General features: G+C 34.1%; 1 protein-coding gene across 1 annotated transcript in view; it reads left to right on the top strand.

Annotated features, from left to right (window-relative positions):
- The window catches only part of PIK3C2G (phosphatidylinositol-4-phosphate 3-kinase catalytic subunit type 2 gamma), a 654890-nt gene that overhangs the window by 92023 nt on the left and 547235 nt on the right, over window positions 1-15632 (top strand). The window contains exons 8-10 of the mRNA XM_007944442.1: window positions 2820-2942; window positions 10433-10466; window positions 13695-13890. Of these exons, the coding sequence (XP_007942633.1) occupies window positions 2820-2942; window positions 10433-10466; window positions 13695-13890 (353 nt within the window). The remainder of the gene's footprint in view (window positions 1-2819; window positions 2943-10432; window positions 10467-13694; window positions 13891-15632) is intronic.

Here is a 15632-nt window from a genome sequence, read left to right as displayed (position 1 = left end):
AGGCATGTGACTGCTAACCAGAAGTCTGGCAGTTCAAACCCGCCAGCCACTCCTTGGAAGGAAGATGGAGCATCTACTTCCATAAAGATACCACCTAGAAAACCCAAGGAGAGGTCACTATGAGTTGGATCAGACTCGACGGCTGTGTGTTTCGTTGTTGTGTTTCGTTTGAGTTAAGCTATGCATTTACATTTCTTCTTTTAGTTTATCTTGTGTTTATTTGAGAGTGTCATGTGTGTGTGTGTTTGTGTAGAGTATTTATGTTTCTCATCCAACTATTACTACAGCTAGAACCTGGTTGAATATCCCACTATATGAATGCTACATCTACCTGGTTGTCTCCTTGTCAGCTCAAGGTCAATGCATCAAAAAACTAATTTATCATAATGCCTCTAGAATCATCTGTGCTTCCTACTGTAATTAATGATACTCTGTTTTCTTGGTTTTTGAGATATTAAATTTTAGAATAATTTTACATTCATTCTTTCTGTTATCCCTCACATTCAATTAATTATCAAGTTATTTGGGATTGAAATATTTCATTTTATATTTTCTAGAACTCTGTGTGTGAATCATGAAAATAATTGATACACTAATACTTACTTTTTCAGAATTATTGTGAAGATTAAATGAGATAATGCACATAAATAACCTAGCTCAGATAAGAAGCTCTGCAAGGCTGGAATAGTAGATGACTGTACTGGCTGTAGACTGTCCAAAGCCAATCACCCAGGATTTGCATTTTAATTAGTAATGTTTATGGATTTTTACAAATTCATATCTGCTCACAAAGAATCTATGAAAAAATAAATGTAGCACTTAATATATACCTCTCTAAAAGGACCTCTGGTAACGTAGTGCCTTAGGCACTTGACTGCTAACCAGAAGGCTGGCGGTTCAAACTCACCAGCCACTCCTCCAAAGGAAGGTTGGGCAATCTACTTCCGTAGTAATACTGCCTTGGAAACCCAAGGAGGGGTCGCTATGAGTCAGATCCAACTCGACAGCATATAACAACAACAACATTTATGACTTTTTAAGTTTATTTTATTAGTAAATTGTTCATGTACAGTATCTAATTTCTCTTATAAACTTAAAAAAAATCTCTTTGAATGGGTAATTAATTAAACTTTTAAATTTAACCTTATTCCCTGCCTGGCATTGTTACATATTTTTTTTCTAATTTAATCTTTACAAGAAACTTATAATTAACTATTAATGTATCCACATGGGAATTGGATAACTTGATAATGGTCTCAGGTGGAAAGGGGAAGAACCAAGATTTGAGCACAGAGAACCTGACTGCAGAGCTGAAAATGTTATCCAGTATGCTGTACAGAATGAGTCCACAAGTAGTCTGGTTGCTCTTCTTTGGGAAAGTTCACTTTGTCAAATTCAGTCTTAAATGTGGTGCTCAAAACTAAACTCCAGTTCAGATTATATATATATGGAAAATGAGGTTGTACTCTTAATTTTCCTGTTATGGAGAGTTTATGTATTTTGATTCAATTTAATAATTAAATAGAACTTCTGAAAGGCACACATCAAGAATGACTCACATAGAATTTATGTATAAATAAAACAACTAACTTTTTTTTCCATTTGAATTAAATTGCATCTTCTTACTTTTTTTACTCAAACCTATTGAAAATTTCTGGAATTCTGATTATGTCTTTCATAGAATTAATGAAGCATACTTTCTAGGTTTTATAAAATCACATATAAGACTTACTGACAACATATACAAAAGTGGTTGCTTCCCATGAAAGTGGAAAAGTGGTAACTCACTAATATAATTTTTTGTCATGTCCTTAAATTGATGTTTTGTTAGAAAATACCTAAAGTAATAATTATAATTTTTTTGTATTGTGAATTCACACCTGTGTGTGTGGAAAAGTAACAGCTATTTTGCTCTCTCTCTCTCCTGGAAATAAATTCTGCTAATCCTCTATTGGAATGACTGACTCTGTTAACATGTGATAGAGTTAACATGTTTTGAAAAGCCACCATTTTTTACTATATATACAAAATGTGTAAAACATACTGTACAGTGAGAGGTGATTAGCCTGGGACTAAGGAAAGGATATATTTCACCATAACTAAGTACTGTACACAAAGAAATTATAGGTCAAATAGGACAGATTTTTCATTTTTATTCAAAGCTTATCAAGAACATGTTCAAAGGTGAGATATAAAAGATTATTAAAAATCTCTTAGAACTGTGAGCATAAAATCTGTATGTAACCATCTTAAGTGCAATTAGATAATTAACTAACACCCTTACACCACCTTCCCAAGTTTGTTCTGAATCTTAGTTTGAATCTAAGTTTTAATAAGTTTGCCCTCCTGTCCACTGATTCCAAAAGCAGATACATTTGCAAACTCTACCTATATTTGCAGTCAGTCACTTCCTTTTCAAAGTATTTTGTAGAAACTACATACTTTGTCTAAACTGAGTTTCTTACTCTTACTCTCTGTCTCTCTTATTTTATTAGTGGTAGGGTTAAATCAGAGCTCAAACCAACCCAAAAAATAAATTAAAAAAATCACTGTCGAGTTGACACCAACTTACTGTATTGACACCCAGGGTCTCTAAAGTTCATATACACAATCTTAATATTAGTTTTCACCATTTCCTCAATGCAAGTTGTGACTAAGGCCACATGACAACCAGAGTCTTGAGAACCTTATTTTTTAAATGAAACATATGAACACATTTTATTTAATTTTCATTCTATTTTATGGAAAGAGAGTTTGAAGATAAATTAGTGTCTTCACAATGTCAATAAACAGTAAGATGTGAATCTTGTCATTTACAGCAAAATATGGTTAATATTACTGAAGAAGTTAAAAATATATGCAGTGTTCTCGGGTGTGTGGAAACGAAGCAAATTACAGATGCCATAAATAAACTAAATCTAATTCTTCAGAGCAAAGCAGTGGTAAGTATTCTTATCTATTACCCAAAAATTATTTTAAACATGAGTTTAATAATTAATTAAGCAGAGTGAAAGAATTTAGACTAAAAACTGTATGCATGCATGTGTGTGTGTAGAGAGAGAGTATATTTCAATCATTTTTGGGTAGTAGCAATTTGATTTCATTATGGCAAATGGATTTAGTTAAATTAAAAGACAAGTTCTTACATATTTGAACTTTGTAACTGCAACATAACTTCTAAGTGAAACTGAGATCCTAGCTAGGTGAATGTGCTTACGATCGTATTTACATAATGTTTGTATAGGCTATTATGACTCTCATGTGCCCCAGTGTATATAGATATAAGTGTTCATGAGTGTGAACAATCACATATGCATGAAATAAAAGACAAGATTAGTTTTTGTGTTGTCTTTTGCTGAGTTAGCGGTGTACACTATTTCTGAGAGGTGTGTTTATTATTATTAAGAAAAAGATTATGATCCAGTCATAATGAATACTTTTATTCTTACTATTGGTTTAGCAAGTGATAGAGCTGAAATAGGGAGCTCTGGTGGCACAGGGGAGAAAGATGAGGCAGTCTGCTTTGGTAAAGATTTACAGCTCTGGAAACCCTATGGAGCAGTTCTTCTCTGTCCTATAGGGTCAATATGAGTTGGAATCAACTCAATGGCAACAGTTAGAGCAGAAGGATATACTCAATAATAGCCAGTTGCCATCAAGTTTGTTCCAACACATGACAACTCCGTGTATCAGAATAGAACTGTGCTCCATGGGGTTTTCAGTGGATAATTTTTGGAAGTAGATCACCAGGGCTTTGAAAAGGTGGATTTGAAATACCAAGTTCTCAGTATTGAGTGCATTAATTATTTGTGCCACCCAGACACTCCAAATAATAATAACAACTAACACTTTATAATACATTGAAATTTATAAAATAATTTTACATATATATTTCCTCATTTAATTTAACTCCTATTTTACACTCATAGCAGTACCATGAAGTTGGTATTTTAATGATCATTGCACATATTAAAATGTGATGCTTAGAGAACTTGTATACAGAGGATTAATAAGTGAAAAAATAGAGATTTGAAACCAGGCCCCTGTACTCACCCCAGTATATGTGGAACTTCAGAAGAGTGAGTAATCACATGGATTCCTTATCTTCATGGAAAGAAAAGGAGAGATTATAATTTTTTGAACATTACAGCAACAAAATTTGAAAAAAGGTTGATTTAAAAACTAGAAAATATATGATTATATATAAGTAATTGTGTGTACTACTTGTTATTTAAAATAAGTGAGTAGCTATTAAAAATAAGGGGGGCTCTGGTAGCATAATGCCTAAAACACTTGACTGCTAACCAGAAGGCTGGCGGTTCAAACCCACCAGCCACTCCTCGGAAGGAAGGTTGGGCAATCCTACTGTCGTAGTGATACTGCCTCAGAAACCCAAGGAGGGGTCGCTATGAGTCGGGGCCAACTCGATGGCACATAACAACAACAACAACATTAGATAGTGATAATGAATATAGAATTTCAAGTACTTTATTTGTATTAACTGAACAGTAACAATGGGTGACAGTTAAGAATAATAGATGTTAAAGATAACCATTGAGTTAAAACTGAAAACACAAAACTTTGAAGAATTCACACTTTAATAGTATATCAGTAAGTCCCAAAGTTCAACGTGTGAGAAATATTTGTATTTATTTCCCCAAATCTACCTTAGTAGGGAACCACTATACTCTCATGTCCTTTAATTATCAAAGGAGTTTTGAAAATGGAATAATTAAGTAGTCTCCAACACTGTTTTTGTGTGTGAATTTTAAGATCTATGATCTTCACAAATGATAGGAAAGTTAGCAATCTGACGTGATCATGTTTTATCTGATGATATTTGTTGTTTTGTGTCATAGTGGAAATATTATACCATGGTCTTAAAAAGCATACCACCAATATCATTTCTAAAGGAATATTTTTGGTGGATTAAAAAACCTGAGGACTAACTGATGCTAAAGAAGAGCCTTCTAATAGCTGAAGTTAAGTCAGGATAGCAAGGTACTAAGAATTAACTTCACACAAACCAATCATTTCTCTGAGATTGTCACATTTTGGAGATATTACAAGCACCCAGAGCTTATAATAAAATACAAGAGGTGAAGACTAGAGTCATACAAACATGATATGAATTCAAGATCTACCATTTTCTGGCTCATGATCTTTTGGAAAATTAATTCATTTCTCTGAGTTTCAGTTTTTGTCATTTCTAAAATGTTCTTTTTGTTGTCAGGTCCTGACAACAGAATGCTGCCCAGACCTGTGCCATTGTCACAGTTGTTGTCATGTTTGAGCTTATTGTTGAAGCCACTGTGTCAATACATCGCTTTGATGGACTTCCTCTTTTTCACTGACCCTCTACATGGCCCCCACCACTTGTATATTGGTTTGTTGTACTGTGGTGGTTTGCATGTTGCTGTGATGCTCTACACTATGCCACCAATATTTCAAATACCAGGAGGATCACCATAGTAGGCAAGTTTCAGCAGATCTTCATTAATATCACATGCAAGAAAAATTTTTCTGAAGATAATTCAAATAGTTGCAATAGAACATCAACAGGGAACTACCAGAAATTCTAGCCTGATTCAGAGGAGGATGGGCAACGACAGATCTTACGGGTGATGTCAGATGGATCTTGGTTGAAACAGATTATATCATAAAGATGTTTATCTGTATTTGTTGACTATGCAAAGACACTAACTAGACTATTTTGATCATAAAAAATTCTGGATAACATTGCAACAAATAAGGATTGCAGAACACTTACTTGTGTTCATGCAGAACCTATACATAGACTAAGAGGTAGTCATTTGAACAGAACAAGGGGATATTGAATGATTTAAAATCAGGAGAGGTGTACACAAGGGTTATGTCTTTTCACCATACTTATTCAGTTTGTAAACTGAGCAAATAATCCAAGAAGCTGGACTGTATGAGAAGAATGTGGCATCAAGATTGAAGGAAGACTCATAACAATCTGCAATATACAGAGAACACAACCTTGCTTACTGAAAGCAAAAAGGACTTCAGGACCTTACTGAGGAAGATCTAAGACTACAGCCATCAGTATGGATAACACCTCAACATAAAGAAAGCAAAAATCCTCACAACTGGACCAATAAACAACACCATAATAAATGAAGAAAAGATGAAGTTGTCAAGGATTTCACTTTACTTGAATACACAGTAAATATCCATGGATGCAACAGTCAAGAAATAAAACAATGGATTGCATTGGGCACATCTTCTACAAAAGACCATTTTAAAGAAGTAAAAAGCCAAGATATAACTTTGAGGACGAAGGTATACCTGAGCAGAGCTGTGGTATTTTCAATTGCTTCATATACATGCTAAACCTAGACAATGAATAACAAAGACAGAGAAGAATTGATGCCTTTTAAATTATAGAGTTGGCAAATAATTATACCATAGACTACTAGAAGAATGAACAAATCTGTCATGAAAGAAGTATAGCTAGAAGTAGGGATGACGAGACTTCATCTCATGTACTTTGGCCATGTTATCAGGACAAACTAGTCCTTGGAGAAGGACATCATGCTTGATAAAGGAGAATGTCAGCAAAAAAGATGAAGGCCCTCAACGAGATGGATTGATGCAGTCAGTGGCAGCAATAGTGCACTCAAATATATTAACGACCATAAGGATGGCACAGAATCTGGCAGTGTTTGGTTCTGTTGTATGCAAGCTTGCTATGAGTAGGAAGTGACTCTATGGCACCTAGCAAGAACAACTACTACTACTTTACCAAGCACACCTTTCCTGATTTTAAACCATGCACTCTCCCCTTGTTCTGTTCAAATTGCTGCCTCTTGGTCTGTGTGCAAGTTCAGCATGAGCACAATTAAGTGTTCTAGAATTCTCATTCTTAACAGCATTATCAATAATTTGTAATGATCCACACAATTGAATGCCTTTACATAGTCACTAAAACAAAGGTAAATATCTTTCTGGTCTTCTCTGCTTTCAGTTAAGAGCTATCTGACACCAGCAATGATTTCCCTTGTTCCATGTCCAGTTCTGAATTCACCTTGAGTTTCTGGCAATTTCCTGTCTATGTACTGCTGAAACTGTTTTTAAATTATCTTCAGCATAGTTTTACTTGCATGTGATATTAATGATATAGTTCAATAATTTCTCAATTCTGTTGCATCACCTTTCTTTGGAATTGGCACAAATATGGATCTCTTCCATTTCTAAAATATGGATAATAAAACATAATTCATGGGACTGTTGTGGGCATTAGAAACTTTAAAAAGGGCCCAGATAGTGTAATGAATGAGAATCATTGGTAGGGATGGTACTGGTGGTAGTTTTGGAGAATCTTCCTCGTGAGGCCAAAATGACGGTTTGAATCCACACAAGCACCGGTTTGTTGTTGTTGTTGTTATGTGCCATCGAGTCGGCCCCGACTCATAGCGACCCCTCCTTGGGTTTCCGAGGCAGTATCACTGTGGAAATAGATTGCCCAGTCTTCCTTCCAAGGGATGGCTGTGGGTTTGAACCGCCAGCCGTCTGGTTAGCAGGCAAGTGTCTTAGCCACTATGCTACCAGAGCTCCCAAGCACTGGTTAGATGTCCTTAATCTCAGGTCATGATGATAGTCAGCCTCATCACAAATGTGAGTCATTGCCAAAGGCGGAGACTAGGTATACAAATGTGGACACATGTCTTCCCTCTGTTAAGACTTGGTAGTTTTTCCATTTCTGTATTCAGCTATTGGTGGATTAGTTAAACCAAATGGTCGAATAATAAGGAAGATCTAATTTTACGATGAAGCACTTCAAAGATATTAAATTATGACTACATATAAAGAGCTTTAATTTCAAAATGTCCATTTTCTGGGACTCCTTAAAGGAATATATAAAAATGACAATTTTCTGAGAAGTGTTGAACTTTTGATGTATCTCAATCCTGATAATCCCTTCATGGAGGAATTGTATGTGTCCTAGGAGAATGATGAACAATCACAATGGTCAAGAAAAGTTCGCATTCACATTTCAGATTGCTGTGTCTTTCTTTATAAGCACTAAATAGTATGTGTGTATTTGGAACTTGTATGATCATATACATATTTATTTGTCTTGTATTTTGATAAAACTGAGATGATTGTCATGCATGAGAATTAAAAAAAAAAAGAATTGACAATTTTCAGTTTTATTTAGTATATGTCAAAACCATAAATAATTCTATTGCCGTCACAAAATAGATCCCACTTATTTGGGCAGTCTTTAAAAGTTCATTTATCCTATATCATCTGCATTCAGATTTTTTTTTTTTTTTAATTAGGATTTGGGTGAAGATTTACAGAGTAAATTCACTTTTCATACAGCAGTTCACATATACTTTGTCTCATGTCATTGACCAAAATTTACAATGCAGCAGCTCCCCTCCCATTTCCTCCCCATAGTTACCTCCTCCCAGTGTCCGTCCCTTCATACTCTTCTGCACCCTGAGCTATCTCCCTGTGCATAAGCAGCCCTTCCTTCTCCCATGATTGTTCTCTCCAGGGCGTGTGTCTACTTGAGGTAAATGTTTAACTCACATGCCTGTACTTTGTTTGGCTGGAAACTGCATTCAGACTTTTTATTCATATCTTTCCCTGTGATTTAAAGTGCTCTACCCATATACAATCATTGGCACAAGCAGTAAGCACATTTTACAGAATTTGTGCAATAACCAACTCTGTTAACAATGCAAAGCAATTCAGTCTGTCCACCCACCACAAATCTAAAGTAAAAGGAAGACTGAGAAATACAGGTATTGTGCCAACATAATCTGAAATCTGAGCTGCTTTCCTGTTTCTTGGCAACATTTTGGTCAACTTGTAATAGACTATTTTCTGTCATATGGGGAAGTAATTAGGTATTTATTAAATGTAAGTTTTGGCAAGATGAAAAATTATATCACACATGCAGTTGTACTTCAGTTCATATTCCCACTCAGCACTGGAAACAATTTTATATCCTTCCAATTCTTTCTGGAAGCTCACATAATATTTTTTCCATTAAATGCTCACACAATAAATGAACCAGAAAATGAAAAATGTAGCTTTAACATTGTGGTGTAGGTGGATGCCATGGTGATTTTATGATAAAAGTCTGTACTTCTGAGTAAACTGAATTCAACTAAGTCTGACTAAGCATCTTAATAATCTCACCATCCTGAATGGGGTGAAGATCTTCTGTGTAGTTAAGTCTAGTGGTTGAAATTCTGCTCAGATGCAATGCTTAATAGAGATGCTGCCATCAAGTTTCAGGTGAATATTGCTTTTACGTGAAAAGTTGTCTACATAGTTATTCAAATTTTAAATTTGATATAAATTTTCCCTTTAAAAGCAATTCTTTGTAATAGGAAAATGGTTATTCCCTAACTTGTTTTTTGAGAGATCTGGCTTTTAGTGAACTGAGTCCCTTAAAAACAAAGTTGTTAAAGCAAAATGTTAAGATATTCAGAGTCAATTAAATTAAATTTTATTAGAAAATTGAATGTTCTTTTGACTGAAATCTTATTTTTAAGTGAATCTTTGGATGACTTTATATACTTTTCAAGATAATAAAATTATAACTGTCAAGTCTTAAGCTACCAAAGTAATTCTAGGCTTCCAAAAAAGATACAAAGAAACAAATAAACCACCATCCTAATGGCCATTAATTTGAATAACAAAAATGACTTAAATTACAACAAAATAATAAAATTTCTGATTGATTTTTTTTTATTATTTAGGATATGATACAAGGTATATTATATTCCCCAAGCATTGGTCTACCAGTATTTCTTTTTTTTTTTTTTTACACATTCTAAAAAGAAAGAAATGAAACTATATCCTGAATCTGTAGGATATTGCCCACTCACATCTAGCCCAGTGCTGCCCAGAGTTGTCACTGAATGACTCTTGAGGAGAACAACCCGATACGCTAAGCAGAGAAAATTAGAAATGTACTTATATCAGAAGTTAGTCACTGTCATGGAACGGGGATTGAGCTCAGGTAATATCTATGTTGTTGTTGTGTGCCGTCAAATTGGACCTGACTCACAGCGAACCCCCTTGGGTTTCCGAGGCAGCATCACTACGGAAGTAGATTGCCCCATCTTCCTTCCGAGGAGTGGCTGGTGGGTAATATCTATAGAACTGCTCTAATAACACTGAAAAGATTGGACCTATTCTCGCAATTTCCTTTAAAAAAAATCAGCTGAGATTATTCATTACAATGTTCACAAAACTTTTCTTTTACAGTTCAGAGTTTCTTCATTTAACAAGTAACATTGATGTATGGCACCAAGAAATATTTGTCTTTTCACTCTGCCAGAGAAATTTCATTGTATAAACTTTGAAAATGATAGGTTTTCTTGTTTTGTAGATTTGCTTTTTGAATAACAAGTGTGTTTGTGCACCCATTATTCCTTTTCAGGATTTACATCAAAACTCAGAGACTTCAATAAAAGGTAAAACACACGTGTACCCAAATGTTCAAAGAAAAAAAAAAAAAAAAGGAAAATAAACCTTGTATTTTTTCAATTTTTCATCTGAATATTATGGTTCTACAATTTCACACACACATATTAAATACTTTTTTAGAGCAAAAAATGCTTTGCCAGAATCCTTTCTATAGAAGTGATTATTCTGCATATAAGTAAACAATCATACTCTATTCTAAACTTTTGACCTGGGATTGAAAAATATAAAATAGGAAAAATCAAGCTTATAACTATTCTACAAAACCAAACTCAGGGAGTTCTGGTGGCATACTGCCTAAGGCATTTGACTACTAACCAGAGTGCTGGTGGTTCAAACCCACCAGTCACTCCTCAGAAGGAAGATTGGGCAATCTCTTTCCATAGGGATACCACCTCAGAAACCCAAGGAGGAGTCACTATGAGTCAGATCCGACTCGACCTAAAATATGCTTATAACTATTCCAGTACAATAGCAGAATATTATTAATCGGCTGACTATTTTGATGTAAGAAAATCAGAAAAGTACCAAATACCTGTCTCCAAAGTCACTGATTTCAAATTAAATTCCAGATTCTATTTCAAAGAATCTTACTTACTCTATTTCAAAGAACAATCTAACATAGCAAGTTAGAGAGTTAAGTTCTGGAATAATTAGTATTTACAGAGGGTCTTTGTCTACAAAACTGCAGACCAGAGGACTTTGCTTATAGAGAAAATGGTGGATGATAACAGCTTCATGTATAGCAAAGAGCCTAACCTTTGGAATCAGGCAGAAAATATTTTGAAATACAACTCTGTCACTTTTTAGCTCTGTGAGCTTAGACAACTAACATCTTTACATCTCATCTCCCCTAATCTGCATAAAGTAAATATCACAGTATTTCATGTTCAGGGTGTGAGCAGCAGTGGTGTTAGCACAGGTGGGTATTATTTAGCATAGGAACACTCTCTGATTCAGGGAAACTGACTCACAGGTGTTGAACTAACAGCCTTGGATTCACTGGTGGAAATGTAGCACAAATGGTAACCACTCACCTGCCCTTACATTCCCTAATTATTTCAGTAGCAAGTTATATGCAGGGAGATACTATTTCAATGCTAAGTTTTGCTCTTCAAAAGGTGACCTATTCAATTATACTTGAGGAATTCCTCACCTCACATCACAGAGGAGAATGGGGTGGCAGAAGGATTGGAGATAAAAAACTATATTAGTACAAAAATTTCTGCCCCAGGCATCCATAAAACTCCAGACACCACACATAAAGGATAAGGAAGTACTCCCCCTACTAATATTTCTAGCATAGAATCTGGGAAATAGTAACAGAGAATGGACAAGCTGGAGGTATGCCTACATGGAATTGGCCCTTTCTTCCTATTAGGAATATTGGAATGAAGTCTCCAACCCCCTCATTGCTCTATGAGCAAAACAAAACAGCACAAGAATGTACCCTTGAGACATATTTTGTGCCAAAACATTGCAGTTTCTAATTAATGAATTTTAATTGAATATATATTGTCATTGCCTCTTTATTTCTTGGTATTATACCACTTTTTTTTTTACTCTAAAATCAGTTGTCATTATGTATATATATTTACCATGAAGCCAGTGTCTTGAGTTCTTAATACATTGTTGATGATGCCAAAATGTATTCTTCATCTAGAGTTCTTCTAGAAGTAAAGCATAGTGCATAAGCACACTTCTCTCTGTAACCTCAAAGAAGAAAATACAACCAAGAACTGTATTTCTAACATAAAAAACTGAAGGGTAAAGTTGGAGTCAAACTAAAGTCTCCTCCAAAATGTGCTTTTAATTATCAAGATCTTTGGCCCGATTTTCTGATTGATTTTGGATGTATATCCATTTACACATATCAACATTGGGAATTATTAACAAAAATGTGTGCTTCCTGCTTCAGAGTACCAGCAGTACAATTTGGGGGTCTGGAAACAAGATACTTCAACACATTTATAATTCCTGGCCGCTTGTTGTTCAGGAGAATCCCCATTAGCTGCTCTTCAGAGGTTGATGGAGCCTGTTTTAAGACTATTTTTATGCTGCCTTACTCTTCTGCTTCATTAATTACTACTGCTGACTTGTCAGAGAATTTTAATGAGAGCTTTTTTTGCTCAGGCTGTTTCAGTAAAGGGTACAGTTTTTGAAATATAGCAAATAAGTAAAATTTGGCTATCTTGTAAGTTTTGTAAAAATTTATGAACAACTAAATGAATAATAGCATGTGTTGAACAACAATAAAAAAGGTTTAATTATGGACACATTTACTGGGGACAAGCTGTGCAAAGAAGCTCTGTGCTTGAAGCTGGCCTCTTTCTTGAGGTATCCAAATGCCTGCACACTAGCACACTGCAAACTATTGAAATGTGCTATTTTCTTTTCAAAACAGTTAAAAACCAAAAAGCAATTTATGTTACAGAAACATCTTTTGAGTAAGTGTTTGAATAAACTGCAGTTACTGAATGACCTGAGTCAGCACTCATTGGAATCAAATTACAGCTGACCTTAACAACATAGTCTCTAATGATGTGCTTACTTTTTCTCGCAACATCTACTCAAGTACTAGAGGAAAATTAGTAGCCCCTACACCTAGTCATTTTTCTTCATTTTCCTCCCTCATGACAAGCCATTTTATGAATTATCAATAAATTCCCTGTAAATAACTAATGGAAAAACTCAAGAACACCTTTAATATAGAAGAGCTTTAGTAAACATAACCGTTTCACTTCTTTTCAACTTGTTTCAGATTCCAACCATAAACTGTTGTCCTTCTGTTTTTACTATCAGCACAATGTATATGATTAGTGTTCAGCTAATGGTAAACAGCATAGTGACATTTATTATAATTAACTTTTTAGATGGGATTTGTTTGAAGTACTTACAAGTTATATAGAAAAAATATTGCAATTTACAGTTGATCAGATTAGAAAATTAATAATTAAAAAAAAAACTCAATTGTGAGTAAAAGGCTTTCAAAATTTATACTGCTGTAGATACAAAAGCCTACTGGTACCTACTCTACTAGCAGCTAAGAAAGGCTTCATTCAAAGGCACAGATGGCTAATTGACTTCAGTTGGTTGAGGGTCATTTGAATTAAATTTTATTTAAATGTTATTGTAAGAAATTTCAAAGCCATAATTTATGGTTTATGATAAGTGTGGCCCTTCACAAATGACCTAATATCCACCCTTTTTCTCCTTAGGCTCAATAGAAAAAGTGACAGCTGAGCTATCTGCAGCCATCTACCATCTAATTGATGTGTATTGTAGCAGCTTTTATACAGATTTTCAGCCTGTAAACACACCTGGAAGGATTTCCTTTGTAAATCCTGCCCTGGATTGCTATTTTAGCTTCACAGTGTATGCAGCTCACAACATCCCAGAGACCTGGGTGCACGGGTGAGTGGGTAACTTTTTGACAAAAGAGTTAATTTAATGTCTCCATAGCTTCTAATTAGAATGTTTTTTGTCTTGTTCTTATTTATAGGGCTAAATATATCATAAAATAAGAATTTTTTTTCTCTTGTTCTTATTTATAGGGCTAAATATATCATGAAATATTGAGAATTAATCAGCATAGACTTTTCCTTATTCTTAAATCATTTTTGTAAGTTTAGATTCCTGACACATACTTCTTTTCCCTAAGACTTTTCTCATCCTCCATTTTAAAAGGTTTTATTGTCAACATATCATTATGGAAGTATAAACCTCTTGTCCTGTTTAATGATTGTCTTACAGTTTTCTCTTCCATGCTTGGTTTGAATGAATAGTACCAATTATAGAAGAGATGACTGGGAAAAAGAGTGAGTAAAAGACAGCAGCACGTATTAACACACCTAGAGACAGAGACAGAGAGACAGTATACACACAAACAGCAGACATTTTTGTGAGGTTAGTCAGGAACAGATTACCCAAGAAGCAAGGTAAACACAGACTTACTTTTGCTTTCTTTGTTATCCATATTGATGCGGTAAAATCATGTGAAACTGTTCACTACAGAATAGTAAACACAAATAATCTTGTGCTTATTTTGCTTACTGGGTACTCCATCCCTGTCAGCAATTGTAAATATGAAAAGATTTGATTCTGTAGGAGGGTACTTGTGGGATTGGGAGAGAGACAAAATATTTGATATGGTAAAAAAAAAAAAAAAAAGTGAATTGTTCATTACAGAGTAGAAAGTAAGCACAAATAAGGTTGTGGTTTACCTTGCTGATTGGGTAATCCAACACTGAGATTAATGCTCTGATAAAGTGAAAATTACCCAAGAATTATTTGAGTTGCTATATAAAGGAATTATAATTACACTATGGCATAAAGCTGGATTCTAGCTTGATTTTACTACGTAGAGTTGCTGTGAACCAGAATTGACTTGAAGGCAGTGGGTTCAGGATTTTTCTGTTATGTAGTATTTTCTGGAATAATATAGAGTAATATTTTACAATCACTTGAAATTCCTTATGCAACCAAAATATATAAAGAATACTAATTAAATTAAGATTGATAAGAGAATACTAATTTAATAATGGATTTATTATAGCCCCTGAATTTAAAATCTCAAAATCTGAAAGAAATGATTGGAGTAAAAAGATAAATTATTGGTTTTTATTTTTGTAAACTATATAGTACAAATATTTCTAGAATCAATGAGAAATAAATAAATACTTAATGTATATAAAAATAAACACACACAAATACAGTTTTTGTTTCTTTAGAACTCATACTTTTATGCTTTTTATGCTTTTATTATTTTATGAAGAATTTATAAGGATTTAAAAATAGTTATCATTACTCTACAGATATTTCTAGTAATTTTTAACCATCGATATATATTCATTTTAAATCCTACAAAATAACTGTATAGTCTGATAAATACAGAAAAAAGCTCTATGAATAGAGCTTAGAGCATGTACGTACAAGTATATGTATATATATGTGTGTCTGTATATTTAGTCATGTGTGTAAATATATGTATCTAAATGTAAAATTATGTGTAGATTTAAATAAAGCACATATTGTATATATAATCTTTCTACCCAACTCTTTTTCTTTTACTATATAGCACCTCATTGCAGAGTGAAAAATAGTAAAAGCATTTTTTGAACATTGTTAGATAGAGCTGAATATGTACATATAAGGAG

This window comes from Orycteropus afer, unplaced genomic scaffold (genome assembly GCF_000298275.1).
Source record: "Orycteropus afer afer isolate SDZICR_OR568_19922 unplaced genomic scaffold, OryAfe1.0 scaffold00126, whole genome shotgun sequence".
In the NCBI taxonomy this organism is placed as follows: domain Eukaryota; kingdom Metazoa; phylum Chordata; class Mammalia; order Tubulidentata; family Orycteropodidae; genus Orycteropus; species Orycteropus afer.
The sequence above is the reverse complement of the archived record's forward strand: the minus strand, read 5'-3'. Positions and strand labels throughout refer to the sequence as shown.